Source organism: Babylonia areolata, chromosome 8 (genome assembly GCF_041734735.1).
Source record: "Babylonia areolata isolate BAREFJ2019XMU chromosome 8, ASM4173473v1, whole genome shotgun sequence".
Taxonomy (NCBI): Eukaryota; Metazoa; Mollusca; class Gastropoda; order Neogastropoda; family Buccinidae; genus Babylonia; species Babylonia areolata.
The window spans coordinates 30,115,884-30,129,425 of NC_134883.1; the positions used below are offsets into that span (position 1 = coordinate 30,115,884).

The 13,542-nt window shown below is 39.5% G+C and overlaps 1 protein-coding gene across 3 annotated transcripts; it reads left to right on the plus strand.

Moving 5' to 3' along the window:
* The first annotated feature begins 1,156 nt into the window (after positions 1–1,156).
* On the plus strand, positions 1,157–9,068 carry LOC143285137 (ankyrin repeat domain-containing protein 16-like). Of its 3 annotated transcripts, none has more exons than XM_076592360.1 (7): positions 1,157–1,537; positions 2,110–2,232; positions 2,940–3,037; positions 3,978–4,129; positions 5,991–6,155; positions 7,170–7,248; positions 8,424–9,068. In XM_076592360.1, the coding sequence occupies exons 1-7, from the start codon at positions 1,227–1,229 to the stop codon at positions 8,576–8,578; spliced, it is 1,083 nt and encodes a 360-aa protein (XP_076448475.1). In that variant the 5' UTR covers positions 1,157–1,226; the 3' UTR covers positions 8,579–9,068. The 3 variants fall into 3 exon arrangements, with proteins under 3 accessions (XP_076448475.1, XP_076448477.1, XP_076448476.1); XM_076592361.1 differs by having other exon boundaries at positions 1,491–1,624; XM_076592362.1 differs by lacking the exon at positions 2,110–2,232 and having other exon boundaries at positions 1,400–1,537.
* The last annotated feature ends 4,474 nt before the right edge of the window (positions 9,069–13,542 follow it).

Here is a 13,542-nt window from a genome sequence, read left to right on the forward strand (position 1 = left end):
TCCCCTGTGATGTGTAGACAAAAAATGGTGTCTAAGAATAGCTGGGGATTCCCCTGTGATGTGTAGAAAAAAAATGGCCAATCCTACCACTGAAAATTAAGAACAATAGGTTAATGGACAAAAGGCCCATCATCTGCTTGCATTTCAGTGACATGGGTACTTTACCAAGCTGGTGCCGAAATGCGACCATGGCGGTGAATTAAAAATTTTAGTATGCTTCTTATTGAAAAACAAAACACACACACACACACACACACACACACACACACACAATGCGACCATGGCGGTGAATTAAAAATTTTAATATGCTTCTTATTGAAAAACAAAACAAAACAAAGCAACACACACACACACACACACACACACACACACACACACACAAATTATAAAGCTCAGTCATTGATGAGACCAATTATAGTGTACTTTTGGTCTTATGCTCATTGTACTGTTAATGTTATACAAGTCAAATATCAGCTGTGAGTAAAATTACGCACTTTTTTCCCCTTGATCTTCTTCCGATTGCACACCTGCAATTTTCTGTCAGCATTCCTGCACATTGCTGATATTTGTAATTTGGATTATCATTTCCTATATATATGAAATACAATTCATTGGTACACAAACACTTGACCTGTGGGGGGTGGGGGGGGGGGGGGGGAAGATAAACAAAGTTACATGACATTAACATTTTGATCAACTTATTGATTAGCATTGGAATCCATAATATTTTCACTCCCATCATTTGCTCATATCGGATTATATAGCATCAGCATTAGTTTTACTTTAATCCCAGATTTCCAAAATTCTCTTTACTAACCATGCACTCTTTCTTTGGAAATCGCTTTTTCAAAACCTTTTTCAGTGGATTATAATACTCATTTCATACTTGAATGTTGGCATTTATTGTGACTGACCAACTTAATTTTGTACCAAAAATATATCATATCTAACGTAGTCTTCATTTATGCTTGCTTTCTTTTTTTCTCTTTATTTCGCGCGCGCGCGCGTGTGTGTGTGTGTGTGTCCCAAAAGTCTACTGCCTCTGTTATCCTTTCTGCAAGGGTTCATGTTCCAGGAATCACAAGCTTCCCAAAACAAGCAATCTGCAAATGGAACTCACCAGCACACTAAGGGACATTACTCCCAAGTATGAGAACCAAGCGCTGGAAATGTGCTTCAAGAATCCAGCTTCATTTCACAACAAATAAATAAATAAAACTTAAGCTATGGACTTTCATAAGCTTGCTCATGCTGTGCAGCACAATGATATATCCTGGTTTTACAAGGATCAAAATCTTTCAAAGTGCCTTCGTGTTTTTCACAAAAAGACGGGCGATAGCGTGTTGCACTTGGCCTGTCGTTTTGGCAAACGAGATTTATTGGAACAATTAAGTTTGTGTGACGGGGTAGATTTAGAGATCGCCAACTATGAAGGAAAGAAACCGTTGCACGAAGCGGCACAGTTTGAACAGCTGGACTGTGTGGAGTTTCTTTTGCAGAATTGTGTGGAAGTGGACTGTCTGAAGCGAGCTGACTGGTATCCATACAATTGTTCAGTTTTCATTACTTCCATTTAAAAAGAAGAAGAAGAAAAAAAAGAGACTAATCAACGATCCAAACCATTGTAATATAACATTGATATATAATGCACATGTGTTGTTTGTTTGTTGTTGGTTTTTGTTTGTTTGTTTTTTGTTTGTTTTTTTGTTGTTGTTTTTTTGCTGTTGTTGTTTTTGTGTTGTTGTTTTTGTTTTGTTGTTGTTGTTTTTTGGGGGGGTTGTTTTGTTTTTATAATCTTTTACCATTTCATCCCATACACATTCAACAAAACTCTGGATAGGAACAGGTAAGATGCCGAAAAAGCATCCCACATCTGGTGGGACTTGAACCTGCACCTTCCCAGTCGTTTGTGTTAACATTTAATCTTTATTTGATTTTTTTTATGAAGTTTCACTGAATGCTATTGATGATTCTTTGTGTGTAAAAGGCTTAATCACATCAATCTGATTCATATTTTCTATTTGACAATAATTACAGTACTATAGAATTTTAAATGATACAAGCACTTTCTGAATAAGTCAATAAAGCTCTGTGTTGCAACATACACAGGACACCGTTGATGCTGGCCTGCACAAAGTGTCGACTGCCTGTTATTTCTGTATTGTTAAAACACGGTGCTGATCCCGCTCTGCTCAACAAAGATGGCTGGAACTCCTTCCATATTGCTGCTAGGTACTGAAGTTTATGCCACAGTGTGAAAAAAAGCACACAGTATGTGTTTGCATGCTCTTTCACACACACACACACACACACACACACACACACACACACACATCAGCTACCCAAACCTGTATGCTATATATAGGAAAATTAAATGAATAATCTATTGGAAATCTTTGAGGTTGAGCTCCAGCTTTTTGGTGCAGTATCTTGCTGACTCTGTGAATGTTTGAGTTTCAAGATTTTCTTTGCAGTTGGCAACAACAGATCCCAAATAAGATAAGAACCCCCCCAAAAAAAATTTGTGGTCATTGCTTTGTTGCAATCATTCAGACATTGTACCAGGAGAAAAGCTAAGCAACATTTAGTGTTATTTGAATCGCATCTTATTCTCCTTTTCTTTTTCTTCAGTTTCTCCTAAATCATTTCGTTTCATGACACCTTTTGACTTTTACTCCTTGGTGTCAACTGGCTGAAAACAGAGGTGGTTATTTGATAGCTGTTACAGACTGCAAGAAATTATGTTTCACTATTTCTTTTCACTGTAAATCAGTACTTAAGTTACTACTCACTGGATGACCGTAGCTTTCCACAAAGTTTGAATCTTTCTTGGTTGACAGCAAGTTCTTTGGCTTAACATATAATTATATAGCTCTTTTAAAATTTTATATTTCATTTTTTGTTGTATAAAGAAACTTATAGTGTTATATTTGTTTCAGAGAAGGACATGTGGAGATTTTGCAAACATTACTGTCTCCCAACCCAGCAATTTGGAACTCAGTCAGCCACAATGGTCGAACACCCTTACACACAGCAGGTGAGACACTTTGGAAATCTTAATTGAACACATGTCTGCTGTACATTTTTGTATAGACTAACAGTAATGCTCAGAATATATATATATATATATATATATATATATATATGTGTGTGTGTGTGTGTGTGTGTGTACACTACATATGTGAAGGCATTTTTCTTACATTCTCTGTACTTTTAAACTCACTTCAGACGAAGGGCCCTATCAAGGCCCTACTGTTTACAGCTGTTTCAGACGAAGAAGCCTGAGGGGGGCTTTAGACAGTTTAGAATTTTTGGAGTGGTACATACTTTGCATAATGACATTTTAAGCTAAGAATATCTTAACTGACCTTTCCACTCTCCACTGCGACCAATAAATGCAGAGTGTGTTGCTGTGCTCGCAAACAGGAGAGTAATTTTTGTGGTGATTGGTTCACGTGAACAGTGCATGCATGTCAGTGATGGCGTCTGACCCAGTTTCTTTTCAGTCACAAGGCAGACAGCAGAATTATACGAAGGGGCTCTATCGGGCTATATAAGTTCAGAATCTAATCTGTTTTAAACTCTGTGTGCTTTCCTGGAATCATTTACAAGTCATCAGCGTGTGCAAATTTTGAACAAGAAACATGGATACTTCCATCATCTCACTGACTGTATGATAGCAAAAAGAGTGAGCGAGTCTTATATATTGCCCCCAGCTAACTCATTATGTTGCTGATCAGTTTGGAAGTTTTCACTAATTTCAGTTCATAATTTTTTTTTTTTTTGTCAGTCTTATTTCTTACCCATACAAATAGGTCATCTGTGGGGAAAATGAGTTTAACTTCTACCCTTTCTGTACTTTTTCCTCCACGAAACATTCTGGCTTTCTTTTACAACACTGATAATGTTGGCTTGTTTTTGTTCTTATTTTCTTTTCTTTTTTTTTCTTCTTTTTTTTTGTTTCTTATTTTGTACAGCACTCCATGGACATTTAGAGGCTGTCAGGTTCCTGTTAAATCGTTGTGGCTATCATTCGGATGCCTGTGACAGCTGTGGGGTCACACCTTTGATGGATGCTTTGCGTGCTGGTTTTGTGGACGTTGCAGCTCTCCTCATCTCCACACACAAGGTAAATGTATCATGTTGTGTCATGTCGCTCACAGCAGTGTATATATATGTATGTATTGTGTCCCTCCAGCACAACTTTTTGTCGCTACCCTACCTGCCAGAGAACATCATTATGAAATCATATGATCATTCAGTCCTAGAAAGTAGAACTGTTGATAAGCATGGTAGACTGATGTGACGCAAGGTATTTCCAGCGTGGTGGTTAAGAATGATGAAAGTCTATGACTGTGGAGATTCTGGAACTGTGGCTAAAAGGGATAAATCAGCTTGATAAAGATTATGAATGTGTGGTTGCAACATGATGATCTTGTAGTTCTTGTGCAGTTGCTTTGCCTCTTAATATTCAGTTATACTGTTCATATTTTTTGTGTGTTTACATCAGTCATTGTAATGTTAAGAGAAAAAAAAAAGCAGGATTTCCCACTTTTTGTTGCTGTCTCTTGACATTTTAGTTACGTTTCCCTAGAAGTGTCATAACATCCATAGGCTTTTCATACTGCATAATCAGTGTGGAATTTATTGGATATTTTATTAATGCTCTGTGGATCATTATTAGTGTTAGAGTTTATTTATAAATGCATTTCCTGGGGGTTTCTCTCTCTCTCCCTCTATGTCTTCCTTTCTGTCCATCTTGTGCATCTCTGCATATACCCCGAATCCCTCTCCCCCTCCAACACACTCACACCACACATACGCAGTCAGTTTTCTTTTTCCTTTTTTGGTCTAATATCCTTTAAAATGAAAAGATGTTAATCTAAAGAAACACGCACACACACCCACACCCACACACACACACACTTTACATGCTGTAATGATTGCATGCTATAATGATTATGCTTAATCCTGTTACAGGAATGTTTGAAATAGTTATACATACTCTCAATTAGTTCAATCTTTTGTCATTCATCCTGTTAATTGTTAATGTCTGCCACTTTTTTATGTCTCTTTTCCTGTATCAGTCATCCCACCACCTCTTCCCATCACCCCACTCCCCATCCCCCACCCCCTCCCATCTAATATCACTTACCAGTGAAAAGACATTAAAGAAAGAAAACACTTATCATGCATTTTTATTTCAAGTCTGGAACATGCTTTCTGTCCGCTGTTAACTCTCTGACTGTCTGTCATGTCTTGGAGGTGCTGTCACTCACCCATATTCTGTTAATTGATAGGAGTAAAGTTGGGTTGGGGGGGGGGGGGGGGAGGGGGAGAAAGCATAAATAGGCATGACAAAACAAACACTTTCTGCCTCAAAAGATGACAACTTAGAAATTGTTGGTTTAATGTCCCATCAGTTGCTGAGTTGTCATTTAGGTAGAGATGTCATTTAGGGATGTTTTGTTTTGCTTGTCCCATTTGGCTACTTGCCAAGGGCAGTGTGTTCTGAGCTCAAATAGGATGACGGGTATCATTTGGTCATATGGTCACACATATGAGAATAGTGCTCAGATTTCTTGACAGTTCAGGTATCTGCTTTTAATTAGATACCCGGGTCCTACATGTATGGAAATATTGATATATGGCAGAGAGCACATACTACAGTGCTATCAGAACTGATCTCATTGTACCATCAATGTGCATGCTTTGATGCCTCCTTGAAACTATGAGTATGTCACCCTCACCATCCTCATCCGCCATCATAAAGTACAGAATAATTTACCAAACCTTCCAAATCTGGGTGCCTTCACAGGAGGTTTAAAAGTTGATGCTATGAACACACAAATCAAATGAACACCCCTTGGTGACAGATTTTCTCTTTTTTTCCTTTTTTTTTTTTTTTTTTTGCAGATGTGGTGTAGCATATATGGATCTCTCCACATGCTGTGACACATCCTTAAAACTGAAACTGAAACTGTGGGCAGGCTGAGGTGAGCAGGAAGGACAGCCTGGGTAGACAGGCCCTGCATCACGCAGCACAAGCCGGGCAGCTGGCAGCTGTGGACTTCTTGGTGTCCACCTGCAAGGTTCCCGTGGATGCCACAACTTCAGACTTCTCCTGCATCACCTCCCTGCATCTCGCTGCTAAGGTCAGTGCGTTCGGGAAATGTCTTATCTCACACTGAGGCTTCAGGTTCATCTCACATTTTAAGGAACCAGTTAGTGCCCTAACAGTTAACCCCCCCTGACCCCCACCTCACCCTTATTATGAAGTTGTGTTGCTGGTGCACTACGTGTTTCTGAAAAAAAAAAAAAAAAAAATAATTTGGTAAAATATTTATCAGTTCAATTTCAAAAAGTATTTTTCCTCATTGAGCTGTGTTTTCCTGCTGATCTGGTGTTGACTTCACACTACAAGTTAAACTTGTACAGAGGCATACTGTATATTGTGCGTGTGATATTTATGTGTGTACGTGCATGCTTGTGCATGTCAAAGATCATATTTTCAAATAGCCACAGTGGATGAGAGAGAAACAGAATGGGTGAGAGGATGAAGTATCCGTAAATTTGATAATGCAAATGACGGGCGCAATAGCCGAGTGGTTAAAGTGTTGGACTGTCAATCTGAGGGTCCCAGGTTCGAATCATGGTGACGGCGCCTGGTGGGTGAAGGGTGGAGATTTTTACGATCTCCCAGGTCAACATATGTGCAGACCTCCTAGTGCCTGAACGCTCTTCATGTGTATATGCAAGCAGAAGATCAAATACACATGTTAAAGATCCTGTAATCCATGTCAGCGTTCGGTGGGTTATGGAAACAAGAACATACCCAGCATGCACACCCCCGAAAACGGAGTATGGCTGCCTACATGGCGGGGTAAAAACGGTCATACACGTAAAAGCCCACTCGTGTGCATACGAGTGAACATGGGAGTTGCAGCCCACGAACGCAGAAGAAGAAGAAGAAGACAATGCAAATAGTGGCATGACTTGTCCTTTTGTCATCTCCAGAACTTACCAGCAGGCAGTTTTGATTCATTCAGTTTTTATGATTACATGTTCCGGAGGGGTTATTCTTTTCGTCTTCTTTTTTTTTTTCTACCACAAGTATGAATACATGTACTGATGCATATGTGTAATGTGAATTTACTGTTTTGTTTCAGGAAGGCCAGGATGCCATGATAAGATTATTGATACAAAAAGGTGCAGATGTGAACCGAGCAGATAACAAAGGAAGGGCAGGTGTGTTTGTGGGTATGAACGTGTGTGTGTGTGTGTGTGTGTGTGTGTGTGCAAGCATACAGACTTTTCTTATTCGCCAATCATGGAAAAGTGTCTATCCACTGCATTCAGTACATGAACCACATTGACCTGAAGAAAGACAAAAAAATCATTGATTTTCACTTCCTCTTTCTTCTCAATGCTCTCTTCCATGGTCATGAGCTGCATTCATGCCCATATACATTTCCTCAGCTCCTCTTACGTACATGTATCGTGTGTAGTCACATTTTGGTGTGTGTATGTAACATTGATGTAATGTGTTATGTTAACAAAAGTGTTTTTGTAAAGCATCTAGAGCAGATTTCTGGATAGTGTGCTACATAAGTACCCATTATTATTATTATTATTATTATCATTTAATTTGTTTAGATGCATGCAAGTTTATCCACACACATACCGATGTGTGTACATGATGGTGCCCTCTTTCTTGTGTTCTTTATGTTGGTAATAACAGGGGCTGGAGTTGCATCCATTCATAAGTTTGTACGTTTTTGTGTCTGTCAGTGCATGTGTGTGTTGTGCCTGTCAGTGTATATGTGTGTAGAAGGGGAGAGATGCATGCATGTTTGTACACTCATGCATGCACGGTCTTGTGTGACTACGTATAAGCACACATGCAAGGCATGTAAAAAAAAAAAGCATGCATACGTGTGTGTGTGTGTGTGTATTTGTATTTGTATTTCTTTTTATTACAGCAGATTTCTCTGAGTGAAATTTGGGCTGCTCTCCCCAGGGAGAGCGTGTCGCTACATACAGCGCCACCCATTTTTTGTATTTTTTCCTGCATGCAGTTTTATTTGTTTTTCCTATCAAAGTGGATTTTTCTACAGAAATTTGCCAGGAACAACCCTTTTGTTGCCATGGGTTCTTTTACGTGCGCTAAGTGCATGCTGCACACGGGACCTCGGTTTATCATCTCATCCAAATGACTAGAGTCCAGACCACCACTCAAGGTCTTGTGGAGGGGGAGAAAATATCGGCGGCTGAGCCGTGATTCGAACCAGCGCGCTCAGATTCTCTCGCTTCCTGGGCGGACACGTTACCTCTAGGCCATCACTGTGTGTGTGTGTGTGTGTGTGTAAGATTGTGCTCACTCGAACACTGAATCACCTTTGGTTATTCTCCTTTCCACACAGCTCTGCACATCGCCAGTGCTGCACAGCACGCATCCACTGTCAACCTGTTGCTCGCCAGCGGAGCCCTGGACACACTGAACAGCGAGGGTCAGCTGGCACAGCACCTGGCTGTTCGACAACAGGTCAGACAGGTTTTTGAGAAGCACAGGCCCTGATCATGGCATTCTTATACATGTGAGGAGGGGGTCAAAAAGACGGACGACCGTTATAGACATCACCTGTCACCGTTGGTTTTGGGGATCGAACAAGAAGCAGAGATATTCTTGGTTGGGTCTGATCACTTGGTCGTATCAGTTCACTTAAGGAACTTTTCGAGATAAGTACCATTTGTCAGTTTTTGGTTTATGCTTTTTTGTGTGTTTGAGTGTGGTGGGAAGAAAAAGCAGTTGAAGTAAAATTCATTACATGTGGAAAGGTTGTGTAACTTGTCCTTACATCAGGAATATACATGTTAACATGGTGAAGTTTGACTTCTTTTTTCATTTTCTTTTTTTTTTTTTTTTTTTTTTTCAATCTATTTTGCTTTTATGCTGCTTTTGTTTAACTTTGTGATTCAATGTAAATATATTGTGATTGTTGCTTCCACACCCCAAAAAGGGTCAAAAGGTTTAAATTTGTTTTAATCTCTTTCTCTCTCTCTCTCTCTCTCTCTCTCTCTCTCTCTGAAACAATACAAACAAATAAAAATGACATTCAGTTAAAGAGAGGAAGTTAAGTTTCTCCATTTCTACATCTCTGTCTGTCTGTGCATTTTTCTTGTTCACTTGTGTGAGTGTTGTGTGTGCATGTTAGAAATGAGCCATATACACACTTTACACTTTACACTTCAACTTTACAACTTCAACAGACTTGTAGTGGCCTTGAGATAGATATGGCAACTAGATCTATTTGGGGATCAAGAGGGAAAGTAACTCCTGTATGGTGTCAAATTATATGTACACAGAGAATGCCTCTTATGATGTCAATGTCAGCAGCTTCATCAAAAGGCGCCATCATCTTTTCAAGGCTGCTCAATTTATAGGTGCAAATTGTGTGTTCACAAAAGCCACATGAAGTTCAGTCAAACACTTTACTCATGCAGAGGTATGTGTTCATTAGAAGAAGTCTACGAATTATCTTTTATTGAACCAGCTAAGCTACTTATCCAAAGTGAACATTAAACATGAGTCTCAATACAAATTCCTGTCAGTGTTTTCTAATTACTAGATCTGAAGAATTGCAGCCAAGACAGCTACATTAATATATCAAAATGTGTTGTGTGGATTTATCCCCTCAATCTCTACAGGAAATCAACATCACAGTATTTAGAGAATTATAAATATCCATCAAAACAAGTATAATTGTATTATTCTGTTCTGTTCTTTTACGCAACCATCATAACCTTAAGATGGCTTTGAGCCTATGTTTGCATTAGAGTTGTGTGGCAGTGTTCAGCATTAACCACAACACAATGGCAAATTCCACACCATGAAACAACAAATGGCTCAGGCCTAGAGATCCCTTGTCTTCACCCGCAAGACTGTCCCAAGACAGATGCCATAGTTTCAAGAGCTACACATGGGCAAGGCAGAGGTCCAGTCAGCAACAGAACCACAGAAAGACAGCATGTACTGAAGATGATATGGTGTTGCAGTGCCATGGCCTCCTTCTCATGGGTTGTCATTGTCAAGCATGAAGGGACTGCCCTGCTAACAAAGGCCACTGACCTAGCTTTGTATACTCAGTTACGTTTGGGTTTAATGTTAAAACTCACCTCACTTCCTGTCAACTAGCCAATGGGGATTACCATGGTGGCAAGGAACATATCTAACACGAGTTTCATGCTTCTCAAGGAGGCGTCACTGCATGCAGAAAAATCAATGTACAATATACCACCCAGACAGATACCTGACCAGGTGCATAACCAACGCCCTTTTGGATGAGACGATAAACCAAGGTCCTGTGTGCAGCACACACTTGGTGCACTGAAAAAGAACCCACGGCAACAGAAGGGTTGTCCTCTGGCAAAATTCTGAAGAATATATGATGCATGCACTCAAGGTCTATCTAACACTACATTGACACCACCAGAACTACATCACATGAAGATGGACAGTAAAAATGCCAGTGTTTATGTGGGGTGTCTGATTCGAACTCACAACATTTTGTCTGCAAGATGAACACTTAGTAGACTGACTCAGGCAGGCACCCATTTCACCTGGCATGGTATCACATTCTTTTTATGAATGAGTCTAGGTGCAGTGACGGCTATCCAGACGAAAAGATTGTGATGGCTGACTTGTTTAGAAAGACCGATGAAGGAGGGTAGGGTGATGGGAAATTTCAACTTTTTGATTACTGTGTCGTTCTTAACCATAGCTGCAGTCTGATAGAAACTTATTACTGACCAAGTCCTTCAACCAGCTGCACTTTACCACTTCTGACATAACACAGAGCCAATCTTCCAGCAGGACCACAAGATACACCTGACCCCATAATGTGTAACTTTCACAGCACTCCCTCCAACAAAATGTGACTATCTCCCACGAAATGATAGATAACTTGTGCTGCATCCAATTGTGCTACAGGCAAAAACCGTGCTGAGGGTCCAAATGGGGCAAACTGAGATTTTTGCACCAGTGCATAGTTCAACCTCTAAATTACAACATATCTCGCTGTTTTTGCCGAATTCAAACAATAAATTTGAATATTTAGTTAATTTCCACTCCTACATGCTAATATTACGGAGCAATTATCCTGAAAAACAGCATATTTTACATTAATATTTATTCTGTATCTTAATAGAATACATTAACATCAAAGAAAAAGAAATGCTAAAAATAACTATGTAGGTAAATACAAAAAAACCAAAAAAACATTATTAAGTGGAAATGGAAGATACTTCGAGGGCAAATCACTGAAATAAAGAATGAACAAAAATGGGTCACACTCAAGGAACCTCTTCGCACTCACCCACACTGGCACACACTGGCATAATTAAAGTACAAAAAATAAAATAATGAATTAAAAAGATTCACAAGTTTATTTCAATTCTTAACGAAATCAAAATTTAACTGTGCATCATTCTAATTTTAATGTAAAAGAAATGAAAACAAAAGAAGCTCTCTTTGTTGAGAGATCAATAGGAAAAAACTTTTACACCCCAAAACAATCATTCAAAATTACATTAGTATATCATAAAGTGTGAATATCATTTCCCAAAGCATGTACAGACCCTGTAGTTTGATAACTTGCCTGACTTTCACAGGCATACAGCTAAACCAAACCCCCACTTCTTGGGAAAAATCTCAAGAGTCAGTTGCAAAACTTTAAAGCTGTTTTTGTCAAAATGGCTGCTGCACTACTAACACACTTCGAACTACCATAACATCTACATTTTTCAACCCAGGAACATGTTTCATACATCACTGGAAAGGTCTTTTCATCTTCATTCCAATGGTTTATATATCTTTATATCCTCAAAAATCGACTTTTCTATCATTTTGTAGAAGCTGGTCACAAATTGTATCAGTTACAATGACATTTTCCAGGAGGTCTCGGATGTACAGACTGATCTATATATGCTTCACCATGCATCCACTTAAGGAAAATTAGATACCTGATCTACACTCCGGAGTGGAGTGATAGCCTAGAGGTAATGCGTCCGCCTAGGAAGCGAGAGAATCTGAGTGCGCTGGTTTGAATCACGGCTCAGCCGCCGATATTTTCTCCCCCTCCACTAGACCTTGAGTGGTGGTCTGGATGCTAGTCATTCGGATGAGACGATAAACCAAGGTCCTGTGTGCAGCATGCACTTTGCGCACATAAAAGAACCCACGAAAACAAAAGGGTTGTTCCTGGCAAAATTCTGTAGAAAAAATCCACTTCGATAGGAAAAACAAATAAAACTGCATGCAGGAAAAAAAATTTTAAGAAAAGAAAGGGTGGCGCTGTAGTATAGCAACGCGCTCTCCCTGGGGAGAGCAGCCCGAATTTCACACACAGAAATCTGTTGTGATAAAAAGAAATACAAATACACATAGACCTAACACACTGGTCAAACATCAAAAGACTGACAAACACAGGTATATAATACTAAAACTAAAATGAAATAAAGGAATAAGTAAATAAAATAGGATAAAATTTCAAAAGTAAGAAACATAGAAGGCAAACAGCTAAAATAAGAATCAAGATGGGTCACACTCAGTGAACTTTTGCAGACCCACTCAGAAGTGCATGCACACACACATATAATGCACATGCATGGACAGTTTGCAGTCTCACAGACTCCAAGGCCCAAGCTGCTCACATCTCCATGAATACGCATACACGCTCTGTGTACAATGACAGAGCTATACATCCTTCTCCCATGTCAGGAACTGGGCATTGAACAGTCATGGGACAGTTGAGCTTGACTAGCACTGGCTGAGGAACATTGCTAAAGACCACCAAAATTAGGAAAAGAACCTACGGGTACAAAACAAATATTCTTTGTTAAATTGTGTGGGACATTTAGGTAAACATTTATATGCTGACTTTTTAAAAATTTGGTTTTTTAATGAAATAAAAGGTTGGCACATGCTATGGGTACTCACTCACTCAGTTGTCCAAACAACCCCAGTTTCAGTTGGAGTGATTTGCTGTCACAGTGTAATGCACTGCAGTATCTTACAATGCGATTCTTCTTAAATTTTGTTCGTGGACTGCAATTCCCACGCTCACCCATATGTACACGAGTGGGCTTTTATGTGTATGACGGATCTTGACCCTGCCATGTAGGCAACCATTCTCCGTTTTCAGGGGTGTGCATCCTGGGTATGCGCTTGTTTCCATAACCCACCGAATGCTGACATGGATTACAGGATCTTTAACATGCATATTTGATTTTCTGCTTGTGTATACACACGAAGGGGGTTCAGGCACTAGCAGGTCTGCACATTTGTTGACCTGGAAGATCGGAAAAATCTTCACTCTTTACCCACCAGCCACAGTTACCAAGATTCGAACCTGGGACACTCAGATTTAAAGTCCAACACTTGGCTATTGTGCCCGTTACACTGCAATTCAATATGCAGTTCCGAATTATGATGGTAAAATATGTGTGTGTATGTATAGAGGGGTTTTGTTTGTTTGTTTTTTA

Bases quoted from the DNA above. Each gene is read 5' to 3' on its own strand.
- LOC143285137 (XM_076592360.1), top strand. From the start codon at position 1,227: ATGGACTTTCATAAGCTTGCTCATGCTGTGCAGCACAATGATATATCC. The intron at 6,156-7,169 runs GTCAGTGCGTTC...GTTTTGTTTCAG, and splicing joins CCCTGCATCTCGCTGCTAAG to GAAGGCCAGGATGCCATGAT. The intron at 7,249-8,423 runs GTGTGTTTGTGG...CTTTCCACACAG, and splicing joins AGATAACAAAGGAAGGGCAG to CTCTGCACATCGCCAGTGCT.